The 27,380-nt window shown below is 33.3% G+C and overlaps 3 protein-coding genes across 3 annotated transcripts; 2 read left to right on the top strand and 1 right to left on the bottom strand.

Moving 5' to 3' along the window:
• The first annotated feature begins 457 nt into the window (after nucleotides 1-457).
• NT1 (Neurotrophin 1) lies at nucleotides 458-9,726 on the top strand. The gene is made up of 8 exons (XM_013322147.1): nucleotides 458-943; nucleotides 5,441-5,863; nucleotides 6,925-7,099; nucleotides 7,375-7,543; nucleotides 7,634-7,780; nucleotides 8,182-8,352; nucleotides 8,513-8,636; nucleotides 8,737-9,726. Exons 1-8 carry the CDS (start codon nucleotides 458-460, stop codon nucleotides 9,724-9,726), a joined length of 2,685 nt encoding a protein of 894 aa, XP_013177601.1.
• Nucleotides 9,727-10,550: 824 nt separating this feature from the next.
• LOC106125064 (uncharacterized) lies at nucleotides 10,551-15,163 on the bottom strand. The gene has a single exon (XM_013322148.1). The coding sequence runs from the start codon at nucleotides 15,135-15,137 to the stop codon at nucleotides 10,551-10,553; it is 4,587 nt and encodes a 1,528-aa protein (XP_013177602.1). The 5' UTR covers nucleotides 15,138-15,163.
• Nucleotides 15,164-22,149: 6,986 nt separating this feature from the next.
• LOC106125240 (uncharacterized) lies at nucleotides 22,150-27,247 on the top strand. Its single transcript, XM_013322349.1, has 3 exons — nucleotides 22,150-22,203; nucleotides 26,439-26,541; nucleotides 26,904-27,247. Exons 1-3 carry the CDS (start codon nucleotides 22,186-22,188, stop codon nucleotides 27,041-27,043), a joined length of 261 nt encoding a protein of 86 aa, XP_013177803.1. The 5' UTR covers nucleotides 22,150-22,185; the 3' UTR covers nucleotides 27,044-27,247.
• Nucleotides 27,248-27,380: the final 133 nt, after the last annotated feature.

The raw sequence follows: 27,380 nt of genomic DNA on the forward strand, positions 1-27,380 counted from the left end.
TCGTAAAGAGAGTTCGATGTTTTTTTTTTAAATAAATCATTCTTTATCTCCATATAAATAGAGTTCATTATCCAATGTATTTCGTTGACCTTAAGATGATTGTTGAACTTTACTATGACTTTTGTTTACGTAATGTCAATAGGCATTGATAAGACGATGACCATGCAGAAGAACCAATAGGTCTTTGTATTATTTTGACCCTATATGAGTGAAAGTTGTAAGTTCCGGCATAATCTGACACCTGTGGATACCGAGAGTTTGTGGATACAGCGACATGCGTTCATTCCACGTTAGACTCGGAACCGGCGCGCGCGCATCTCGGTACAAAAGACATCAACGAGTTTAACTTACTTTTAGTTTGAAAATGATAAGTGAATTTTGAGTGGTGTGCTATTATTTTATCTTTTTATAATTTAATTATGTTATACTAAAGTTAGTTTTTTTTAATCAAAAAACAATGGCTTATATATCTAGAATAGTTTTTATTTTAGCTGTAACTTCAGCTGTGCGGGTACATGATGATTTAGAGTCTTCAGATCCTCATGAAGTCATGATAGCACAGGAGTCTAGAAGCTACCATACGTTCGTTACACCACCAGTTCGAATTATAAAACCGTCTGGAGTGATTAACTCTCATCGACCACAGTACAACTTGGATTCTTTGGAAGAAGATCTGGCCAAATTAGATGTCGATAATTTCTTCGAAGCGACAACAAGAAAGAGTTTATATAAAACATATAATTACCAGAATTCAAGAAATAAGGAGAGCATAATTAGAGATGCGGTTTTACGAGCGTTGGAGAGAAAAGATCATGTTGGAAAATTCGCTCAAATTCTCCCTATTATTCGAGCAATGTCGGGAAGTCAAAGGGTTGCACTAGCGTCGTTGGTCGCCAGTCAAGTCAGCATCCCACCGGGAAGGGAGCCTCTCAATCTCTCACAGGTAAGTCTTGGCAATTTATTTTCAATTGTATATACCTTTATACTCTCATCTTGAAATGTACAAGTAGAAATATAATGTTTCATGCCTATTGTTTACAAATACGTTTACACAACGAGAAAGGAACAAAAAACTTTGTATGTTGTTAATAAGCCTATTAAATAAATAATTAAGTACACTAAGTGTGCCAAACATAGTCTTCAATTGGTCCTTAATATTCCCTTATTGTACACTTCTCATACTAAATCTACACTTGGATTGTGCAGGTGTAAATCATTATATAATCTTAAGGATTAATGTGCAATGAATTTTGTGAGTACTTTAAAATTAAATTTATCGCATAGAAATGTTTGATATTATAAAATGTTCTCGAATATTTTTAACAGCAGATTACCATATCTATGATGATATTACACATAGATAGGAAAAAGTGCGTAGTAGAAAGTGATTTAGGAGCAAACAGGTTTACTCGGTCTCGCAGAATTTTGGTATTCGCGTAGTTCTAACAATACACATATTACATGTTAAAAAAATCGATTACATAATTCTTTGGTGACAAAGTTTATTAAAGATATCAACAAAAATGATAGATTTGGTATTTTTATCAATACACAAATTTCTTATCAATATTTCTAGTCGTAACAATGAGAAATATGCTAAATTCTTTAAAACAGTGAATTTACATTTCCAAAAAACGTGTAAAGGCGTATTGTTATCTCTATTTATTTGAATAGAAATTTAACTAGAGAAATCCTATCCTATGCCTAATAATTATTAGGTATAAAACTTTTCTTCTACAACAATTCCGTTTCATTCGTTCACTAGATAACGAAGTCTAACGTAACAAGATGTACGATAACATTTGAATAAATTGAAACAAAAACACAGTAAAATAATAAACTGTAAAGCTTTCTGACAAGATCTGCGTCCGTTTACAATCGTCAATTGTTTTGCGAAGGCTGCAGCCCTGGTACTTTTATCTGATCTTCTGATGTTTTGATTGTTATGTTCTAAACGTAAAATTCTACTGCAGTATAGCTTTGATACAGGGAGATGACAAATTTGAACACCATACGAAATCATTAATTACAAATCACACTATATTATCAAGGAAAAATTTTCAAAAGATTCCCCCCTTGGGAAGAACAGACCCTGCCATTTTGAAGAAAAATAGTGCTATGGGGGATTGTTTCTTACTAAAACCTTCAATACAGCCATCCTCAAAGTAACTGGGAGGGCATCGGTATCTCCATTGGAAAGCACCGGGGCTTGTAAATTGGTTATGCTAATGAACGTAAAAAAAAAATAAAGATAACGCCTTTGTTTATAATAATTTAAGTTATAAAAACTTGATGTTTCATTGAATAAATCTAAGTTATTACAATTCAGTATAAATATTGCCGAATTTCTCCAGATGCAATCTCGATAATATCGATAACGAGGTGATAATCGAACAGTTACGTAAACCAAGACAAACTTTCAAAACGAATATACTCATAATATGAGAATAAAGAAAGCTGGAAAGATCAGGCTGGTAACATTCATGTCACAAAATATAAGTCGACCGTTAAAAAAAATCATTATTTAAAATCATTTTTTAATTACTTAATTTCTTGATTACACTATATTAATCCATATTAATTTAACAAACAGGAAAAAAACATTGTTGTATGTAACGAATAAATTTAAAAACTGAGCTAATTTCATAAATTCTTTTGCCATTAAAAAGCTACATTATTACTGAGTAAAATAGGCTATATTTTTTTTAATTCCTCACAGATTAAAGCGGACAAGAACCATTTTTTTTAAAGTTCGTTTAAAGGCGTTACGATTGACATGCTTAAACAACGGTACTGGTGCAACATTTCTATTTATTTACACATAGAATCGTTATAATGACACGGTCGCCAGTAAAAATGCACACAATTCAAGAGAAAAATTTCCCACTGCAAAAAAATTTTTACTTTCCCACTTGACGGATAATCGCATAGTTATTACGCTGTAAATTGAAAACCTTATTATTTAGTACGCGAAACTTTATTTCGTAAAGAAAATATCGTTGGTGCTTTTATTTCTATCTCTATGTATTGTTTTAAGCTCCCTTATGATATCTTTTGCGTACTTAAATGTTAATTTAAAGACTGATTGTAATACAATTGGTATAGTACATTGGTATCGTATTAACTATTTATATTATACTATCTGTTGTCCGCGACTTAGTCCGCGTGGTGTTAAAAAAAGCTTAATTAGTAGTCTGCGTGATCTTCCTGACTTTGTTCTAAATCTGTGACAAATTTCATCGAGATTATGCAGCAATTTGGAGATACTTTCAAAAAAACATCGCATTTATAATATTAGTAAGATTTAAGTTAATTGCTTTTAGTACAATAATTAAAAAAAGTGACACGCCAATTGTGACAGCACTTGCGAAAAGCTTAACCTTTCGATACAAAAAGCGAACTAATTATAATTGCTTGCTAACAAAAGGTTCGCTGAGAAAATCGAAAATAATTCTATTGTTAAAGCGAAAATCATATTCCAATAGATCGAATTAACTGCTTTCAATAGAACAGCGGTTTCATTGGAGAGTCGATGGAACGGGGCCATTTTTTCTGCACACTGTACATTTTCACGCGTCTCCATACTCAGCTAGACGACAAATAGACCGCATAACATGCGAGTCTGTACTTATCAATTAACATTATTGCTGATACTAGTAACATAAGAATAAGAATAAATTGATTTCACAAAAACACGTTAGAGTAATATACAGTGAAGTATCTTGCAGACCCCAAACTAGGCTGAGTCTGTATCTCGGGGCCTAGGAGTGCACTAGCCATAAACAAAATAACAGTACGTACATATCATGTAAAACATAGTTGTAGTGATTGTTGTTCATTAAATTACGAACACTTTCTTAATTAAATACTTTTATAAGTTTTAAATTTACATTAGTTAACAAGCAATACATAATTAAAAGATCAATAAATCTGAACTATTTATATCATAAGGCGGTAAACGAGCGATCGGCAACTTCAACGAAATAACGAAGTGACCGCTGCCTATAGACATCCATGATTGCATGCGTTACCTACTTCAAGGAGTTTTTTACGGATTTTATATAAAAATCTACTCTTACATTTGCAAGACTCAATAATAAATTTTTATCAAAATTCAATACCTATAACTTAGACTGTCTTCGTCCTACATTTATCGAAATGCGTCTTACGGTTGAATATTAATAAGTAAGAGGAATAGTTGGCGTCCGCTCAAGTATGGCGGCTCAGCGTGTTTCCTCACATCTCCAGATCAAATCTCAATCCAGTTAAAGTGAAACACGGAAATAACGTACGGAAATTGTTATTGCTTGTTACTATATTGTATTAATAAACTTAATTTAAACATTAGTTGGTGATTGTTGTAAGACCAATAAGCAAAACAGACTATGTTTTATATCTATGCCAAATTTCAGTGAAATCTATAGAGATACCTTACCTAATCACTTCTGGAGATACCTTCTATCAAACATCCATCCATCCAAATATACGCATTTATAAAATAAGTGAGATAATAATGTTTATTTTATGCCTATACAGGTTGAGTTCGCTAAATGTTTTAAACATGTTCAAAGAGTTACATTTGAATTATATTTAAATTTAGAACATTAAAGAGATCGAAAGTGTTTAATGCCAATGAAAGTGCCAGTGAAAAAGACTTGTTTCGGTTACATAATGTCGTTAAATATGTAAACTGCTAATAGTTACTAAATACTTCTATAACTTAAAAATAATGATATTTTATGATCGAAACTTCTACTTCGTCTTCGTATTCATCTTTACTGAAGATCGTCCTTGTCTTGATATGCCTTTACGGATGCGTTGACCAGCTGCCTCCACGCCATCCTGTCTTTGGCTTGTCTCAGGGCAGTCGTGATATTGAGTCCCAATATAGCCTGCATTTGATCGGACCAGCGCGTAGGTCATCGACCCCGTGATCGTTTACCCTTTATCTTTCCACACACCCAATCTACAGTACTACGTACGTATAATACAGGCTACAAAGTATAAAATTTCGAAAACAGTTGGTTTATACTTAACATAGTTGTCTTAAAATTATCATCCCACTTTCTCTGTGAACCTGCGTCCATTAAAAAAGATAATCGTGGCTCCGATTCGCTTTAGGTCAGTGCCATACTCATTCTTAGATGTTTTGACCTTAGAAAACAAGAACAATAAACATGACCTTAACTCTCTTTATCTAATAACAAACGACTTTTTCTCATGACCGTGACAAAAAACTTTCATTGACAAAGATTTTTGGGGAATGATATAATTTTAAATTATACTATTGTGTATTCGTAGGACTACTATTCACAAAGTACTACATGGTGTTTTAAGATTCCATTTCTTAGCAATATCGATTTTAATTATCGATTTAATTATTCAAAAACAACTTAATATATTATATCAATTTAATAGCGTAACCTTTTGTTTATTACAGGTGAGATCGATGTTTGGTAACGAAAATAATTCTACCACAGAATTAATGCTGCCAATATTATTAGACATGGCGAATCTGATACGACGCGCCATCAGACCGGGCAAGGAGCAGAGAGATGTAAAATTACCACTAACATTGCCACAAACAGAATATCTCAGACGTTCATTCATTGACGATACATCACAGAGCGACGAATTCGATCCTGGCGTTGAAGAATTTCAACCAAAAACAGAAACAACTAAAGCACCATTGACTTTCAAGAATCGAAACACAAGAACCAGACCTCAAACAAGTGAAACTACAAATAAATTTAATAAATTAGGAGCCAAAAATACTACACAAGATAAAACAACAGACAATTCAACACTAAACACTAAAGACGATTCAAATGTTACTTTAGTGAATAAGAAAGAAGATAATAATGTAAGTAATTTCATTTTATACACTTGTACATCATCATCAACCTGCTCTTACCCCTACGGAGGGTCGGAACAGTATGTACTACGCCTCCATACATCACTATCAGTCATATCTGAATCTACCGTCTTCCTATGCATATCCTCTTTCACACAATCCATCCATATTTTCGTGGTCTTCCTCTACCTTTGTAGCCATCCTCATTCAGTCTCATTACTTGTACATATTGAGAACAATAGAAAAAATGTTACTCTATATTTAATTCATCATCATCAGCTCACTATACGTCCCCACCGAGGGGCATTTAATTAACTAAGTTCAATTGATTCCTAAGTGTCTGATGTGTTAATGAAATGTGTTCTCACATGCTTGTCAAGATACGCAACGCGTAACAAATGAGGTGGAAAGTGAAACGTGGTAAAAGTTTTGTATACTCTCGAGACTTTAATCTCTAGTCCATACCAAGGATAAGGCAGTTCACAGTATTAATAATTGCTAAGAACTGCCTGGAAGATAAATCGCATGGACGAACAATAGTGTGCATTATAATGTCCGAATAAAATAATAATTTTACTGATAATTGTTATTGTTGATTTTTTTTTATAATATGTTATTTCATAAAATATTTTGATATATTTAATTAGCATGGAGTAACAAGATTCCAAAAGAAGAAATAAAATAAATATAACAGGCTTAGTTTTGCACTTGAGTTATAGTTAGCGGTAATGATTGAGAGAAAGCGGAAACCCGATTACTGGCAAATAGCCATATCATCGTAGTTGTTAATAGTGACGATCTATTTTAACTTGTTATGGATAATGAATATAGAAATAAACATGTTTGACATCTTGATACCATATTTAGCATCAAATTTATTTTTTAGGCCTTGAGTCCAAACTCAAAACGACTCCAAAGTCGTTTCTAAAAGACTATTTTCTAAGGCCATAGCACCAAAATTTCTAGGACTTGTAATTCGATCTTTCAAAGGATTTAAAAAAACTTCAAGCACATAAAATAATTTATTATATCTCAATTTTACTAAAATCGAATTGTCATGAATTTTCCAGAACGCGACATCATCAACAACGCAACAAAGTCGGCAGGCATTCGCTAGAAGCAGGTCAATGAATCTCGCTGACAACGCCACCCTCGACCTTACAGCGGACTCCACCAACCAATCGCTGCACGAACTGCCTGTCGCCGAAAAACTACGGTCACTTAACAGATATATTGATAGGAAAGGTAAACGCTGCTTATATGGCTCTTTTTGTATACCTTTAGTAATGTAAAAACAATAACTACATGTAAATTTTATAAAATACCACTTCGCGATTACAAAGGATTCCTATGAAAGGCAGTCAGAGTAAAATTTCTGAATATAGTCCATGCTATCAATGGAAGGTCAGGCTTACATTGAAAAGTAATAAGAAATTTTATGGCACAAAATAAAATTACATCTTGGTCATAATTTTCCACTTACGAATCCTTAAAAACCATTGTCTATTTTACTATTCCAGGGAACGTAATACGACGTGCAACATTCTCCCCCAAATCGCCACCTCGCCGCACTACCGTCGAGCCTCTGAGTAGGAGAAGACCGTTCCCCTCCAGGAAGCCAGTCACAGCGGAGAGCAAATGCGAAATGTTCACAAACAACGTCTGTCTCCACTATGATGATTATCCTACGTAAGTGTAATTCTTTACATCTCTTATAGTAGCTTTCTGAAATTAACGTTATTAAGATAATAATAAAAATCCCTTTTCTACAACTTCCAGGGAAGCTATAATTCAGTCGATTCGGCGTAATAAGGCAGCTGGTGCGTTACTTGCTGACGTGAAAGACCCGGGTGAGGGCGCCGTAGATGGCATAACTCAAGCGCAAGAGGCCAAGTACACCGCAGATCATTACCTCGTCTCAAACAGGTATTTACCATATACGAATTTCTGTAACAAATCGAGTCAGTAAGATTTGACGATGGTCTCTCAACCCTTATTGTGGCAAGATTTCTTTTTTGAAGAAAAGCAAAAAATACGCAAAAGCAAAAATATAATAATATTATTTTATATAAAATTATTTTATAGGGATCGTATCTTTCTATAGAGTTGTATGTATGGTATACTATACAAAATGAACATAAGTGTTAATAACCATTTTATTAATATCTATATATCCTATATAGATATTAATAAAATGGTTGAGTGACAATATTTTTTACTGTGACTATTTTTTTTTAATTTCAAAGGCTTAGGTTTAAATAAACATTATAGAGTGTTGCTTTATATTTATTATTATATTCTTTAAGTTTCAATAATGATTGTTTTAGGCGAGGTGACACCGCTAACAGAGACTTCGCGAGCGCGGGCGAGGCTGGCTTCATGTGCCCCAGTACCGTAAAGTACGCGAGACCTCAGCGGGCGCGCGCAACTTCAGGCCAATGGAAGTTTATCGTCAATACTGGAGAACATACACAAACACTGCGACTTGAAAAATGCCTGTAAGTAAAATCTGTTCAGATACTGGATAATGAAGCTGCAACTACTACTTACTTGTGGCTACTTAAATGTGATGTGGCATTTACATACTACGAAAGTAAATTTACATGAAATCACGATTATGTTTGTATTAAAATTTACTGACTCAATTTTTAATTTCAGAAAACCAAAAGAATCTTGCACATATCTGACAGATAACTTCAAATCAAAATGTGTGCAAGTTTATAATTATCATAGACTCTTGACTTGGGACCAACAAAATGGTTTACACATGGACATATTCAAGGTAATATTCTTCACCCCACACCATTGTCAATCTTAACAACGGCTCACAATATTTATCACTCAAAAGAAATGTAAGTAAGTATTTGATTTTTTATTTGCAGGTCCCAACGTGTTGTTCTTGTCATATTGAAGGTTACAGCGTTTCGTTCCCGCCACTAGGTCATAGAATACACGAGACTTCCTCCGAACATTTTCCCGGCGAAGATTTATCCCCAGAACAAGGCAATCAGGCATTCGAAGCTGTCCAATCAACAATACATAAACCAGCTCTTTCGAAAGTACCAAATTTCTCCTTTAATAAACCCATTGATACCTTTCCCCCGCTTAATGAAAACCAAAATTCAATACCAGGACCTCTATTTTCGGATGTAGTAAATGACGACGATGAGTTTAATAATGTACCATCACACGGTCTGCAGGATTCTTACGGTAATGCATATTTCACGGATTCATTAAATCAACCTAGTTCTGTAAGAAATGTAAGAAAACCTTCAATAAGTCGATATCCACTTGGAGGGTCTGGTTTTAATACAGCAACATTACCAAGTTTCTTAGAACCTCCTACGCCTGGATTGTCTTCATTTTCTTATTCTAAAGATTCTTCAAATAAGTACAAAACCACTGACAACTTATTCAAAAGAGGAATTTCAAGACAAAACTACAGGCCGCTAAGAAAAAAAATAACAGAAGCTTCCGATGACTTGTTATCCTCTGGAACCTCTGTAGTCAGTACGTTGTCTGATGATAATATAGACAATGAAGATGATTTCATAGATCAACAAAGTGATATAAGGAAAACTAACTTAAATACAAATGTAAAAGTTACAATATCACCCAAGTTATACGGATTTAGTACAGCAAAACCATTAATTAGTTCTATAAGACCCAATGAACAAAATCAATTAACAAGGGAAGAAATTCTTTTGAACGGTAAAAGAATAAATTATAACTATCATCCTATAATCGACTTTTTTGAGGATGACGAAAAGGATGGAAACGAATCAATAGATAGAGAAGATATTGTTCCAGAATTTATACCGTCTACAGAATCAGAATGGAAGCCATTGAACCGACCTATCTCTACTACATGAATAAAAAAAAATAGTATTTGTAGTAGGTCGCAAATTATTTTAAACAGTAATTATAGTGTTCCAAAATGAAATAGAAATACATTTATATTATAACGAAGCCAAATTTATGATGCAATGTAAATTATTTATTTTAATTTATTTTTTATTATTTTAGTTAAGTTATATATTAAGTTCTTTAAGTTACATATATGTTTCCTTATATGTAAATGAAATAAAAATTATTTTAAATTTTTGACTTTATAACATTTTACGTAACGCAAACTTAAAGATTCAGTTCTGGTTTCTATACAAATAAAATTCTTTTTTTTTGTTTAATTTTTAAACTATACTTACATTTAAATAAGTTATTGAACTGCAATTACTTTCTGAAGTATCATTGAAAGAGAAAGCGCTGTGTTTGTTACACTGTTATTCTCAAAGTGGGACAGGCTACTAAAATCGCTCTAGAAATATTAAAAAACAAAATAGTAATAGTATGACAAAACCAATGCGTCCTAAATGTTTATTCAACCAATAAATAATTTTTACTTCAAATTGGTAAGACCTGACTTTGACCCATAGGGAAAAAAAACACGTTTTAAATTAATCAATTATTTAATAAAACAATTTAAATAGACATTCTTACATTCATTGATGTATAAGAAAAGGTAACAATTTTGTATTTATCACAGATAGTTTATCGTAGTGACCTTACAAGGCATAATTTTATACCATTAAATTGTAACCAAATTTTTAACACTTTCACAAACGTTTTAATAGAAAAGTGGCACTGCTAATTTTGGATCCTAGCATAATTTATACTAACTTCTACTAACATAAATTCTTTACGTATCGACATAATAATACATTCTTTTACTAGGATCTAAAATATATGGTGCAGTGGTGGTTAATGTTGGAATAACACGTGCAAAGGTATCCAGTACTGCTACTGAATTTGTTCTCATATGTTTGGAACTATCACCTTTACTTTCCTTTCTTTCATGCGAAGGTCTATTACGTTCATCAGCTTGAATGATTTTTGCACTTCTATAATTGCCTCCATGCAAATCTCTTCCGCTATTTCTGGAGTTACCATAAGATTTAAAGTTCCCGCCGTGCATATTTCCACTATCATCTCCATTATGTTCATCATGATCTTCATTTAATTCTATAAGTTTTTCGCTCTTTTTATTTTGGTTACTTCTATTTTCCCCATTACTTAATTTTAAATTACCGCCGTGCACCGTTGAACCAGATAACGTATTCGGGGCATTGTTAAGATCCTTTAATCTCGGATTTGGACCACGACTTCGTCTTGATCGTTGAGTAGTACTTCTCGTTCTTACATTATCGTGCTGGCTTCTTCTCTCTTGAATACGTTTGGTTTGTTTTGTAGTTTCATTTTCCACAGATGGAGAAACCTTTGTAGAATTATTTAAGGGTTCTCTATTATTTTTTTCTTCTGTCGCGGTAATTGGTGAATTTTCTGATTCTACAGATTCTATACTTCTGTAATTGCCTCCGTGTCGTGGACCATTTTTGAGATCAACATCATCGTCGAATATTTCCACATCAAATATTTTGTTAACTTCTCGGGCCAAATTTTCATCTTTGTATAATTGTAGAATTTCTGCATTTTTTTCTGTTTTCCTAGGTATTTCTTTGATTACTTCTATTTCCTTAATATCTTGCTTGAATTGAGTTAAGTTGTTATTATCTGGAAGATCTTTATGTATTTCAATTTTTTTCTTTGATATGACTGGTTTCAGATCTATTTTCAGCCTTCGAACTGCTGTCGTAGTTTCAGGAGCTACCGTTGTTTGAATCAGCGTTTGTTTAGTTGGCTCAGGCGTAGTAACTTTAATGTCTTCTTCTGTACTTTCATCACTATCCTCGATATCAGCGGAATCATAGTTATCATTTCTGTCAGCATCTTCATCGTCTTCGCCACTGTCATCGTCATCATCATCATCATCATCATCATCATTTTCAAAGTCGTTTTCATATTTTGTTTTTCTGTTCAATTTCTGTTTTGTCTCCTTTTCTTTTTCGTAATCAGGAATATATTCTTCCATATCGTGCTTAATGCCGATTAATTCGTCAATGTCTTCTTTTCTCATGTCATCGTTTCCTTGATCATAGCTTTTTGTATCTGTTACAAAAGTGCTTTTAGCACTTTTTCTTTTCTTTTCTCTATATTTAGGAATAATTATGTCATCTTCATCGATCAATTTTTTGTTGATTGGCCTTGAGACTTCACCCTCGTGAATTCCTTTATCTATAGTATTGCGGAATCGTGTAGTTAATTGCAATTTAGGTACCTGTTGATCTACTATTTCTTCAGTACGAGGTGTGCTTGTAGTAGTTAGTATTCGAATTCTCTTTCTAATCGTTGGTTTTGATGTGGTTGTGGTTGAGGTTGTTGTAAGAACTATCTCTTCATCTTCGTCATCATCATATTCATCATACTCATCACTTTCTTTACTTTCTTCTGATTCAGGTAGCACATCCGCTTCTGGAGTTTCTGGTTTACGGTCAGAGAATTCCCTAATTTTCTTGACTCTGTTGGATGATTCAGGTTTTTGTAACTCAAGCGATTCTGGCAAATATTTGGATACATCAAAAAATTCTCTATTTGAATTTTCATTCTCGTTATTATGTCCTCTTTCGATACGCTTTACTTGACTTTTAGATTTTTCTTCCTTGCCAGCGTCGATTGTATGATTTTTATAGGCCTCAGGAGACATCGATCTTTTTATTTCTATAGGCGTATACTGAGGTTTGTGATTTATTGGTCTTTGTTCAAATCGAGGTTCACCCTGTCGCAAACCTTCATTAACATCGACAAATGTTGAATTTGATGTTTCTTTTTCAGGTGTTTTTTGTCTTTTTTCTCTATCTTTTTTGCTTATGTTTTTATAAGAAAGGTTTACAGTATTTCTTTTAACCGGTTGATCTTTATTTAAATTTGTTGTAACTCTGTCAGCCACTCTACTAGACTGCAATTGTTTGATTAACGGACTTATATTACTTGACGTAGTTGTTTTCTTAGAGTCCTGTATTTGACTGTCTCTTATTATTTTGTACGGTTCGTAAATAAAAGGAGTTGCTCTTTTTTTTCTTGCTAGTTCTTCTCTTTTCATTTCATTTTGATTATTATCTTTGGCGTCATTAACGTTCATTCCCTCGGATTTCAAAATATTAAGTAAAAGTTTTTGTGCTAATGTATCGTTAACTTTTGTGTCGTTATTTTTTACCTCATCTTGATTCATCCCGCTGTCAGTTTTACTCGCGAGTACTAACGGATTGTTTTGTTCATTGTAGAATTTAAATATGTTTGAAATTGGTGCCATAATTGGTTCTGGATCAGAAATAAGTTCTTCCTCAAAAAATGGGCTATCTAGAGGATTTTCTCCGAAATATTTCACTTTAAAACAATCAATTTTGTCACCAAGACCTTTCAAACGTGGTTTCTTGTCGCTTTCGTTAAAGCTTTGGTCATCGTCATCTTCATTGTTGTCGTCAGGATGACCACCCTTTTTTAATTTTTCTGGAACTGGATCAACATTGTCATCCACTTCAGGACATTCGTATTGCTTCCGGGAATCATAAAACTCAGTTCCTCCTTTAGTCTTTTTTGGGATATTCTTAAAATTTTCAGCGTATCTTAAAGGCGAATCTTTATTAATCACTTCTAAATTTTGATGGTAATATGGATACTTGGTTGATTTATGTTCAAGTTTACCTACTTGAGTTTTATTTTCAGATGTTTTTCGCAGTTCTTCCTCAGTTAAAAAAGTTGAACTTAAATTTATTTCAGGTACCTCAAAATTTGTTTCTCTTTTACTTAAGTCATGTTGGGAATTTGCGCCTTGAAAATGTTCACTTTCGGGAGAGTTTCTTTCAGTCAATCGTTTGCTTTGTTCATCATTTTCAATAAAATAATCACTATCATTCTCAGAATAATCATTCTCTTCCTTTAATTCCTCTTTTTCTTTCTCATTATTTTTCCATTTTTCTCCATGTATTATACTATCTCCATATGAAGTCCCTTTTCCATCTTCGTATTTTCCACTAAAGCTTGGTATTTTATATTTTCCTTCACTTGCCTCATTTTCCTTAAGGTAACCTCCGTGACCTTCGAGATCAGATGCATGTTTTTGTTCTCCGGCATGATCATAAGCAGCATCTTCATAACCCTCTTCTGAATAAATGGTGTGAGCTTTGGAACTTTTTACTGCTTCTCTAAGACGAGGTGCATTTAATATATCTTCATACGTTTCGGCATCTAGAAATGCCGCGTCTCGAGGAACATGTTTAACTGTTTCAATTTTTCTTACTTGCGCATAATTCTTAACGGGGGAAAACTCTACTTCATCATCATCATTTTCATTTTCATTACTAGTACTTTGTAATTCTAAGGTTTGATGTTTACTAGGACGATTTTCGTTAACTGCTTTGTTAATGGTTTCATCAACATTATTTCTTAACTGCGAAAATTTTTCCTTGCCTTTTTTATAAATGTCATATCCATCAGGCTTTTCTTCATGTAATTCGGCAGGTCGTAACTGGGGATATTCATTGTGTTCATCATCATATTTTAAAGCGTGTTGTTGCCTAACATTCTGCAAATGATTTTTTATTGGACGATAGTGATTTGGAGTAACTTTACCATAACTTTGTCCCCAAGGATGTCTTATTTTATTATTTAAAATATTATCTCGCTTGTTGTTTGTTATTGGTGGCATATAGTATATAGGTCGCCGTTGTGGTCTATGTATTTCAAACTGGGTTGGCTTGTTTTGGGGAGGACTTTTTTTGCGGTCCGTTTCATGTAGACTTTCTAAATTTTCACTCTTTTTGATATCAGATTCGCCAGCACTATTTTCGTATAACTGCAATCGATTTTTAGTTGCCCTCACGTCATTTTGTACTTTTGAAAGAAAAGGATCTTGATAAATTATTTTTAACGCCGGTTCCTCCGCTTTGTATGGATGGAATACATTATATTTAGTTGAAACTGGTGTTACGTGGCTAAGATGTTTATTGTTGTTTAGGAATTGTTGGAATGGCGCATGTATTTGTTTTCTGGGATCGAAAATTTTATGCTTTCCGAGCTCAGGTTTGTTGACACCCGTATGTGGTCTAACAGGGTGGGCCTTGAAATGGTTTTCCGGAGATTTCACACCATGGAAATTGGCAACATCAACAGCAAATTGAGGTTTTTTCGCTGTGTACTCGAAGTACTCTTTAGGGATAGGTTTCTGTGCAATTTGCTGCGCCACTTTTGGTGTAGGTGTCTCAACTGGTAAATCATTTTGGTTTTTTAACTGATCTTTTTGCACTTCACTGTTATCATTCCACTCAACTGGTACTCGAATTGTCAAGCACAACGTATATTGAAGCACAAGAAAAGCTAAAACTCGGATCATGTTTTTACATCACGAATCGCGACGAAAACTTCGGTCAACTGAATCAGTAAACGGGCTGAGTACTGCTTTTATCTCCTCGGTTATTCGTTGCGGGCCGATTGCAAGTGACCGCTCGCTTTGATGGTGAAGTTTGGTCCAAGTTATAAGTGATACAAAGACTAGCTATGAAACATTTCTTAAGTAATCGAGAAGTTTAAAAGTATGAAGTAAACTATTATAATTATCAAGAATGTATTCGATTTGACAAGTTAAAACTTTAGTATAAATATTTAGTAGAATCTTATTTTCAGTTGCATTAAAATGTAAGCACACCTTTCTTTAGTACTATGATTTTGTTGTGTCATGAATATGCTTTCTCTGGCCTACATCATTAAGCATATAACTGAATTATTACAAAGCCAGAAATTCGAGGACATCGTTTAAGTTGAGCATTGAAGAGGTCAAAAGATAAATTGTGTTGATTCGAAACGGACAAAATAAGATGATAGTGCGATTAATAGAATAAAATGGAAAGTAAATGACACTCACCGCAGATTAATGGTTTTTATTTTAAACGATTTTTTTAATATATAAAAACAGTAACTATAGTAGGTAGTTATGTTCCTGGGTCATTTAAGATGTAAGTAAATGACATACTGAATAAGGTCATGAAAGAAAGTTAGCTTTGTTAGGATGCGAATGTTTGTGAGAGTCGAGAACTCTTTGTAGTAAGTGAAAGCTTTGGCTAAAATCAGGATTTAACAATCTTCCGGACTCAATCCGATATTCAAACATTTTCTAATAACTAGTTTCAGTTCTGCAAATCTAAATTGAAAAAGTGAGAAGGTAAGATTGAAAAATTGCTTTACAATTAATATATAGCGATTTATCATACACATAAGCAGTAATTAATTAATATTAAAGTAGGGTATGGAATACTTAGCAAAAGGTATAAATTATATTAGACTCTGGTGTTTCATAATGTGCCAATAAGACAATTATAACGGGAGTGGTTTTCGAAAGCCAAAGCGGTTGCGACATATGGCGAAACATAGGTATTCTAGTCCTAGACTCCCACGGTAGGCACTGACCGGTCGACTTATTTGCGAACAGTTTTCGGTTGTTAAGTATCGTTTAGTTTCTCTTAATGCTAATATCTGGATTAGTTATTAACAAACTACGACTTGTAGACAAGTTACGATTATAGTGTTTTCGATAGTGATTTAATTACTTTGTCTATAAAAACTTTGTGAATTAACCTGATCTTAGCTAGAAAAATTGTGTTTATGATTATCAAACTGAAATAACTTAGTTTTCACTTTTAATAGTAGAGTAAAATTGATTCTTTGTATTAAATAATTTAATTTGAACTTCACATTTAAAATAATTAAAATACGTAAACTATTGAAAATTTTACATTTACTTTTTTTTAATGTTTTAAATGTTACTTAAATTTAATTTTGGTATTTATTTTGTGTGTAACTGTACGTACAATTTAAATTATTGCCCTTTAACTGAACTATAACGAGAACGTTTGTGCAACGAAAGCTTTGCACATTTTCACAATATGCCCGTCGCAGAGAAAATATGTTTATTATATGTTGAATTATTTATTGAGAAGACAAAATTCCCTAAATAACCTATTTAACAATTAATGGTTTATAATCTAATTGTCATGTTTGTTATATTCATTAAAATATGCTCTTAAAGACAATGATACAGATTAAATTATGTCAGGCCAATATAAAAAGAGATTTTTAATCAGTTGACTAAAATTACTTTGAAAATAAATCGATAAAGAGTCGAAGGAATAAAAAACAAAACAATTATATATAACGAAATAGATTCAGTTTCGAATTTAAGTCGATTTGCGAAACTAAAGCACGACCGTCGCTTGCAATCTTTACAATGTCATCATACAGAACTTCATTTACGGTCCGACGGAAATCGAAACATTGATTAACTCAGAAATCGATTTTTACATTAAGCTTTGAGCAATTTGTGTGAGTTTTTAATTACGGCTTTTTAACATATTTTTTTAATGTTAATGAATCGTGACAACTTTTTATTAAATGTTAATTGAACTTAGGGTCTTATGTGAGTTACTTCACAATAAAAAATAATCGTTTTTTTATATTATAAGGTGACAAACGAGCGAGCGGCCACCTGAAATCGCTGAAATAGCGAAGCGATCGCTGCCCATAGACATACGCAATTGCATATGCGTTGCCTACCCTCAATTTTCCCTTCCTATGTATTCTCTCATCCGGAAAGTCCACTTTCACTACTCATCCTTTCCTTATAAAAAAGGGTGGGAAGGGAAAGAGGACTAAATGAGGCCTCCGGGACGCACTCTCATCAGAAGAAACGCGGAATTGCTTCCACTTCACGCCTGTTTTCTGTGTGGTCGTGGTATTTCACCGGGCGAGCCGGGCCAATTCATGCAAAAATTTTAAAACAGGATCTACCACTGGTTAAGGAATACCAACCCATTCGTTTGTTTGAAAATATTCAAAATATTTTTTGAGTAATTAAATATGTTTTAACAAATAGGTTTTCTCTATTATTACATTTTGCAATTTTTTTTTATTATTCTTTCAATTAGATCATTGTAATTTGAAGTTCAGATGTCTTAACTTCATTCGAGCATAAAAATCGATACTGATGTTTATCGATTTCGATGCAATATCGATAACGCGCAAAGTGATTTGTGCAACTATACGGGGGGACATTTCTTTATGTAATTCGATTCGCAATCGCATCGAAATTGAAGCATTGTCGATCTTGACGTAACGCGAGCTCGGCTCGCCGGTGCGGCCTCTGGTTGTTTGAAAGTAAAGGAAGCTTGAAATGTGTTGCGTTTATGCTAAAGATATTTAACACATACCAATATTAATAGACAGGACATTACTAAGCAATCCCTATTCTTAAAAAGTTGTACTACTTGTCCAGTTTCGGTTGTTTAGTTGGACACTTCTAATAGAGAGCGGTAAAGACGATTGCAATTATTTAATGTGATAACATTAAATATTTAAAGGAAACGGTACGTAATGTCCACTCTACTACTAATATTATATTTGAATCTCTTTGGTTTTTACCGATGCTGTCACGCCCTCATCGGTTACAGGCTACATTGCAACGTAAAAAGCTATTAAATTTGTTTATTTGTATAGGTGAAGTGGGAAAGGAAGTCAATTTATATTAAGTAACTTCACCTACATAAGATCATTTATCTAATTGCAAAACACAAACGAGAATACAGATATTTCTAAAAGATACCATCTAGTCAAGAAATTATGTCCTTGTTCTCATGCCCTCTCGCTATCATCGTTGATTTGAGACTTTATCTAATTAAGGTTCTCAATTTCATTTAATGATCAAAACTAAACGTTTAAAACCACTGTTTTTAATAACCACTTGATGTGATTAATTAAATTTAAAGTTTTAATTTAATGTTTTATAACAACTAGCCAATGATTTTTCACAGCTACGCACGACTGCCTGCAATTTGACATAACAGGCCCTAATGCACGTGCCTTCCTGTTTTTATACTAAGGAATTTTTCGACGTACATTTATAAAAAAGTAAAGCGCACTTTGCTACTGTATTGACTGCGGAAAAGTAGCTGCTGTTGCATTGCGAGTAGCGAGTATCGCTAGCTCCATACACATGATGAATCGACGATGCGAGTTGTCTATACAATTAGTACAGGCATAGCGACTACACGGCTTACTTTGAGGTTATGTCAACTGCGCCATCTTTAAAATCGCAGCAACATCTCTCACGACGATCTTGACAAACATATTGAGAGCTACTTTGGCGATGTCTGAGAGAAATTTCGATGATGCGTGACTGTGTACCAACCTTTGGAGTGTTGCGTTAGTCGCTTAGCGACTAAATTCAGCAGGTCCCCTCTACACCGCCATGTGTACGAAGCGCCTTAATCGGCTATCGTTTAGCTACTGTATTTAAACCTAAACAGACACAAATGTATATGAGCTTTATAGAATTAAATTTATATTTCTCGTTGGAAATATTTGTCATAGTACAAGGCTATCTAGATATTGCTTATTCGCAATTTATTTATATTAACCATATTAGTGCGACACACCTAGATAATATTCAGTTACATATTAATATATCCTATAGTACAAGTAAGTTTAAATTTACACGTTCATAAATTGCCTATTAAGGTACGCTTCCATTGGCTCGCCGTACGCACTGCACGCACGGATTAAATGGATTTGTTCTGTCTTTCGATGCAGTCGGCGTGGATAAACGCAGTGCAATATAAAATCATACAAACTAAAATCCGTTGCGGGTAGTGCGTCCGGTGCGTCCGGCGTGTGTCAGTGGACGCGTACCTTTAAAGCCGTTTTAAATGTTGATTATATTTATTTGGTCTAGAATTCTTTTACAAAATAAATAACTCATTAATAGTGTTACTTAAAATGTTACATGTTTTTCTATCCACTCCAAGTAATTAGATTTCGATTTTTTATTTGAAAAGTTATTGAACTGTTAGTAACAGTAATAAAATTTCCAAACCACAAAACCGATCCTCAAATACAACGTTGTAAAGATAAACTTGCACCAGTTAATTTCTGTTATTTCATCTTATGAATTTGGTTTCGCAACAAACGACTGCGCCCGTTGTAATCGATCCATTGGACGTGACTGTACTCAAGCCAGTGTTTGCGACTGTACTCGATACAGTGGACTCGACTGTACCAAGTAACTATGCGCCTGTTAAAATACTAAGCTGCAATACAAAAGCTGAAGCGTTTAAAATCTTAACTCTGCTTAACCTTAAAGTAACAAGGTGGGGCCTATGAGGCCACGGCAGGTGGTCAAGTTGCAAGTTTTACCCCTTCCCAGTGCCATAGAGATTTCTAAAAGTTATGGCAGATACGTGACAAAAACGTATATCGGTACTTAAAGGTTACCAAAGTGTTTTATTATTAATCTAGATGCACACTGCACTTTAGAACTTAATATTCTTGTCTTATTTCCCTATTATAACCTACCCCCCCTACCTACCTACCCCCTACCTACCCTATCTTTCTCTTTGAAAAATAAAACAGAAGAATTAACATTATTTTGTATTAGTGACGCGGCAATGGAGTTGAAAATGGACAACAGATTACTTAACATAATCTTTTCAGCGTGTTAATTAAAATATTGATTTTTCCTTGGTTTGGTCATAGACTAAGTTCTTCAACAATAGTAAAAGACTATACCGGATTTTCATGTTGCAATTGTGATACCACAGAGCAGCGCAATTGCAGTTCTGCTGATTAGAAAATGCTAGTCAAGGAAATATTTTTAATGACACTTTTTATCTTCAAATCTGTAAGCCATTCGATAAAGGAATCAATATGAAAAAATGTCTCTTAGTTATGTTTTTATTGACGATCAAATTACGCATTTGGTATTGCAAGTAACCGTGAGTTTACACTGACGAAATGTGTGCAGAAAAACATTTTGTTGTTCTTATCTTTTTCAAAGATAATAAGAGAGACGACAGTAATTTCTTATACAGGTATTTTAACAGTGAAAATCTACGGTAAGAATTAAAAGTCGGTCGTTGACTTACGACCTATAAAATTGTTATTGAATAAACGGAAATTTCCGTTAAATTACTTTATAGTAAAATCAATATAAAAATGGAACCAAATAATTGATTTTTCAATTTCAATTTTTATATTGATGTAAACAAAATTCGCAATATTTTTATCAATAACTTTGTAGAAAAAATTAATGAAATATTTAAAAAAAAATTAACTATGGGTACTATAACCCACCCTCAACTTAGGGTAGGCTCCGAGCCCCTCGGTGGAGACGTATAGTGAGCTGATGATGATGATGATGATGGGTACTATGGGTCTAATTAAATTCCATAATTCAGTTGATGCAAGTGCCACCTAAATTCGCCGAAATAGGAGGATTCAGAGGAGGATACACAGAGTGAGGATATTTCACCATCCTACCCCTTTCCATTCTATTCTTATAACAAAAGAGTGGGAAGAGAATGGGGACTCAAATTAGTCCATCGGCACGTACACTCATTAAACGATACGCGGAATTGCTTCCACGCGACGCCTGTTTGGCGATCCGCTGCAAAAAATGTTTTTGCTGGCGTCTACCATTGTTAAAACTGACTTGTTAGCAAAGTAGTTATTTAATGTTCTATTTCATCAGATACAATCGTATTATTAATGCAACCTTCATTATTCTATTATACCTTAAGAACCTTATACATATGTATAAATTATTAAAAAATAATTCCTCTCATAAATGCTAATACAATGTTATGTTGTACGAATGTGTATGAAGGTTGTATAGCTGGTATATAGAGCGTGTGAGTTGTACTTAACAGATTAAGCTCAAGTTAATCGTGCGTCAAGTTATATACAGCCGGCATTAAGTTATCAAGGCTCAGTGGACTTAACTTCGCGTCATAAGCACTAAGGAAGAGGTCTGTTCTGTTACACTCTAAAGTGTTAATATGTGACATAATATATTATTATATGAACTTAAGTAATCTTACTAATGTTGTAAATGCGAAGGATTGTATGGATGGATGTTTGTTAGAAGGTATCTCCGGAATGGCTCAACGGATCTTGATGAAATTTGGCCCAGATGTAGGACATAGTTTGGAACAATACATAGGCTACTTATAAAGTTTATAACTTAACGTTATATTATTTGCATATCATAATAATTTACTGATTTAATGTTTTCATATTTAATTTTAATTTAACAAATATAAACCACTTTAAAAACCTTGCAAATTTTTTATCAAATGTTATAACAGTTGAAAAATTCCTTTATCGCTGCGTAAACGAAAACCTTGTAAATAGCAGCGTATTTTTACGCAATTCGAATAAATTTTCAAACGTGAACTTTCTTCGGTCACATGATTATTCAATGTCAGATTAAATGGCCTTTGGTTCGTTGTTCTCGTATTCCGTTTGCAGAATGACCCGACAATTTGAGGGCCGCATCTCTACAATATAAGTAGTGTGCGATATGACGCGCGGCTCACTCTAGTCTACAATAAGCAGACATGATTACACAACGGCAGGTTAGTTCCTTTTATTATTTGTTTACACATTTTCCTCTATTATATAACCGTATATTTTGACTGCTGAAACATCTGTTATCTCTGTTTATTCAAAGATAATGAAAGGGATAGCAAATTGTTTTGGTTCATGTGCTTTGGCAGTGAAAACAACGAGTTAAGTTTTCAATTCTTTTGTTTTTGTGTTTCTTGCGGTTTTTTCATTAGTTCTCTAATTAGTATTTATATATAAGAGTGTTAATACCGGTCTAGTTTTAAATAATATGTGTTCTGATACAATTTGTAACATACAAACATATATACTCGTAGATCAGGGTCAAAGCTTAAAGCTTTAACAATCTATATAGAAGTTTACACATTGTATTTTACGTAAACATTACAATATATATGCCTACGTTATGTATTAAAAAACATACTTTTTGTCACTTTTTTAATGAAAGTACATTTGTATTATGTAAAAGATTAAAATCGATATAAATACTTAAAGAAGCAGAAAATATATTTATATACTTATTTGATTGTTACAATATATAAAAATATGGTTATTTACCTTTTAGTTCTTATGTAAAATGATAAGATAGCCGTTATGTAAGTTCCGACCTCGCGGGTCGACGGCATTAGGTCGATGAAAGTTTATTGTCGATTGTCAATATGAAGTTCCATCGTTTCCGCTTTTACTTATTGTTATTTAATCGTTACTTAAGCAGAACTTGAGAAATATTTAAATACGATATTCATAAATTTTGTATCATGAAAACTAATTTTTAATTTGATAAAAGACAATTATTATGTAATAACTGGAAAAATACTACGAACGATGTACATAAATAGAATTCGAACAAATCATTAAGTCTGATCGTTTAGGATTTAAATATACATACTTTAAGACATTAGTTAGAATCCTTTGGCGCGAATCGCGCGCTTTCGTTATCAAGTGAAGTGTAGATTGATTAGTGAGGGGACATAAACGTTGACATTTTATAAGGCTAGCGTTGCGCCGATACACCGGCACAGTGTCGGATTTTCTTCCTAACAATAAATACATAAAAAATCGCGTTCAAAGATTATTCACTTGGTCGCATTCCTTTATTATAACTGTAACAAGTCAGTTTTCAAATACAATAATACATCAATTTGTTTTCATTATTAAAAAGTTTCCATTTTCTCAATAGCAAGCAATCATAAATTATGATTGGTCTAAACATAAGTTTTTTTTTTTTTTTAATTCGTGTAATTTTATCTAAACTCCATTAAAAGTGCAATAAAAATTCTATGTCAACAATGTTAACACTTCGATCGGTCTTGTAAGGCTTCAAATGCTTAACCTTGATTTTTCACGTTCAAGCTCTTTTAGTAAAACTACATCTTTGATTCGCATATATGTCACTTCTAGTAACTGGTTACATATTCAAACGACGTTGTGCATCTTGTTTTGATGTCCTAAGTCTCTAAAATACTTTGAAAGCTATTGACATAGTTAGTTTTTAATTGACATAAATATGCAACTCTGTACTCTAACATTGAGCAATAAAGTTAAAAATTGAAGAACGTTTAAGTAAACTTTAATAGATAGACCAATTAACAACTGCAAACCTTCCAACGGTTTCAACTATCGAATCATCTGTACAAAACATATCGCTATCTCTATTTTTTAGTACAGAGTAAGAGAGATGATAATATGGTTTTATAGATGTGTTCGACATTGGGAAACTTATTGTTTTTATACGTCCTATAAAATTACAAGCGTCTAGAAGCGTTACTATCTAAGCCCAAACCCCTGCATAAAACATGTCATCCCTCTCATTATCTTTAACAAAACAGAGATAACAATATGTTTTATACAGGATGGTCTCAAAAACGACGATAAGTGAACATGATTTGCGTACTATAAATAATTAACCTTTACAATCCTGTCAAACAACTCATAATTTCGCAAGGTTGACCTTAAACCTCAAATACTTCCTGCTCTTGTTAATTTTACCTCGAAAATACAAGTTATTATTAAATAATTGTTCTTGTTTTAATTAATAAGTTGTTACAACCAAACAAACGGTGGCAATCTAAACATTTATTTTAAGGGTTAATCAAAGAGGTTTGAAACGAATAACCGATCCATAATATTGATCCGAGCATAGTGTTAACTAATGTTATATTTAAAAGGATTAAAATGCGATGCTACTATACATATCTTAGTAATATTATAAATTCGAATATTTAAATGGATGGATGGATATTTGTTAGAAAGTATCTCCAGAACGTCTCAACGGATTTCAATGAAATTTAGTACAGATGTAAAATATAGTCTGAAGGAACACATAGGCATAATTAAATTGTTTTTTTAATTCGCGGACGAAGTCGCGAGCGACAGCTACTACCTTGATAAAACAAAGTATTCAACTTAAATATAACAATTCACTTTGTATAGATTTTATCATAGACAAGGTTAAGTTGTGTTGCCAATGCCCTTACAATGATGACAATGGGCATAGACAATAATAAATATATTCTTAACACTCTGTAATAAACGTAACATATGTTGTAGAGACAAGGTGAGAGGTGATCAGAAATATCGGCAGTAGAACAATGCATTATAAGTACAATGTCGAGTTATAAAGTTATTCGAAATTCGAAAAATAATTATACTTCTTAATTCTGAAAAACAAAATTAAAAACTTTTTTAATTTGTTGAATTTAATTTAATTTATTTGTTTTTGTGTTTTTAGTGTTTGTTGTCTACATATTTTTATTAAAATTCTTATACATTTATTTATCATATTTTTAATATAGTACATTTCATAGGATAGGGAGCGTCGGTGGCTCAGGGGTCAAGCACTTGACTTGCAATCTGCAGGTCTTGGGTTCGAATCCCGCCATGTACCAATGTGTTTTTCCATTTCCGATTTACATATGTACATTTATCCGACGTTCTTACGGCGAAGGAAAACATCGTGATGCAACCTGCACGTATCTGAGAATAAATCCAAAGATATGTGTGAAGTCAGCCAACCCGCACGTGGCCAGCGTGGTTGACTATGGCCTAATCATTCCTCATTTAGGGTAGGCCCCGAGCCCCTCGGTGGGGACGTATAGTGAGCTGATGATGATGATGACATTTCATATCCAAAAAAAAATATACAAAACATATTATATTAAAATTAAACACCACCGGCTGCGGAATCCCATAATTAAAATTATTATCATGTTAGACTGTAATAAGAATTGCAAGTATTTATTTATTTTAAGTAAATGGAGACATAAAATACACAATTTAGAAGAAAAAACCAATCATAATAGTAGTAAAATAAATCTGGTATCGCTAGACTTAAGGCCGTAAGTTGTTCTAATTATTTGATATATTACGATCTAAAAACCATTTAAGGCAAGCGTTTGTTTATTGAACGATTTGTAAAGTTTTATCTTATTTATTGAGTTGTTTGAAATATTTGCTTTCAATGGTCAAATATGTCTCCGATAATAATAACATACGGCTTTTCAAAGTTCGTTGACCTTTTAAGATTATAGAAGGTAGCAACGAAACGGTTGTTCAAATCTGACTAATTATACTAACAGCAAATACAAAATTTAACTGTGGTAGAGCCAGCTTTAACATCTTCGCACGACATGGCCTGGCTCGCCCGGTGAAATACCACGACCACACAGAAGACAGGCGTCAAGTGGAAGCAATCCCGCGTTTCGTCTGATGAGTGTGCGTCCCGCAGGCCTAATTTAGTCCTATTTCCCTTCCCATCTCTTTTCTTATAAGGAAAGGATGGGAAGTGGAAGTGGACTTTCCGGATGAGAGGATGCATCGAAAGGGAAAATATTTTCTGCATCCTCTCCTCCCTCAATTAAAGGTAGGCAACTCATATCCAATTGCGTATGACAGTGGGCAACGGTCACTTCGCTATTTCAGCGATTTCAGGTGGCCGCTCGCTCGTTTGCCACCTTATGATATAAAAAAAATACAAATGTTTAGATGGGTAGATAGATGGATGTTTGTTTGAAGGTCTCTCCTGAACGGCTGCATAGATCTCGCTGAAATTTGTCATAGATGTAGAGCATAGGTTAGAAGAACACATAGGCTACTAATTAAGTTTTTTTTAATACCGATTGGACAGAGTCGGGTGACAGTTATCATACTATATATATATATATATAAAATATACAAAAAATATGTAACTGGAAGTACGAGGAATGGCGAAAACTTGCATAAAAAGTATTGGTGTGTTTTGTTACAGATTTCCATTTTACTTTGCGCCCTGTTTGCGCTACTATCGCTTACAATTGCGAGTCCTGACAGCGCTGGGCAACCACCACTCCCCGGCCCAGGCCTTTCTTATGGTAAATTATGCAACATTGATTTTAAATGTAATAAGATTCAATTAGTTCAAATCGTTACATAACTTTTTAAACATTGAAAACTTTAGTTTGTCCACTTTTGATTATGGAATTAAGTTTTATTTATGTCTACAATCAACAACTGAAATGAAATTATAGTAATCTATATACAGTTGATTATCTCTTGTTAGATTATTTGAAAATAAAAAATGTACTATAATTTTCTAAAAATTTTTTCTCATTTTGATGTGTAAAATTTGATTTTATTTCTTTCTTTCGCAATTATTTCATATTAGTTGTAGCAAAAATTAAAAGACATGATTGGATATTATAAATAAGTTTATAATATGTTTTTTCAATTTCAGGTGGCATCCCCTACGGCAGTATGAGCGGCAACGTTGCAGAATATTTTGAAAGGCAAGCGCCATCTTTCGTCAGAGGAAGGATACTAAGCCCCGCGTCCCACAACGAAGTTAACTACACGCCTATCGAACAATGGTTATAACTTCACATATCTCACTAGTTCGAGATTTAATGAATATTTCATAAATAAAAAAATCTTAGATTACTACACTTTACTTAGGTTTTATAATGTAACAATCATGTTATATAATAAAAAATATCAGAAATGAAAACATTAAATTGATGGTGACACAAACTACTAGATAATGTTGTTTAACGACACAAGATGGCGATAAACCCTAATTAACCAAGAAATAAATATTTTTTTTTTATTGTTTCATCTTCTTGTATCCTGACACCCACCAGAGAAGGCATGCTTAAAGTTAGTCATTATATTATTAAATTGTTTTTTAAATATAATAGATCGAGGAATTCCTTAA

This window comes from Papilio xuthus, unplaced genomic scaffold, assembly GCF_000836235.2.
Source record: "Papilio xuthus unplaced genomic scaffold, Pxut_1.1 DF825928.1, whole genome shotgun sequence".
NCBI classification, from domain to species: domain Eukaryota; kingdom Metazoa; phylum Arthropoda; class Insecta; order Lepidoptera; family Papilionidae; genus Papilio; species Papilio xuthus.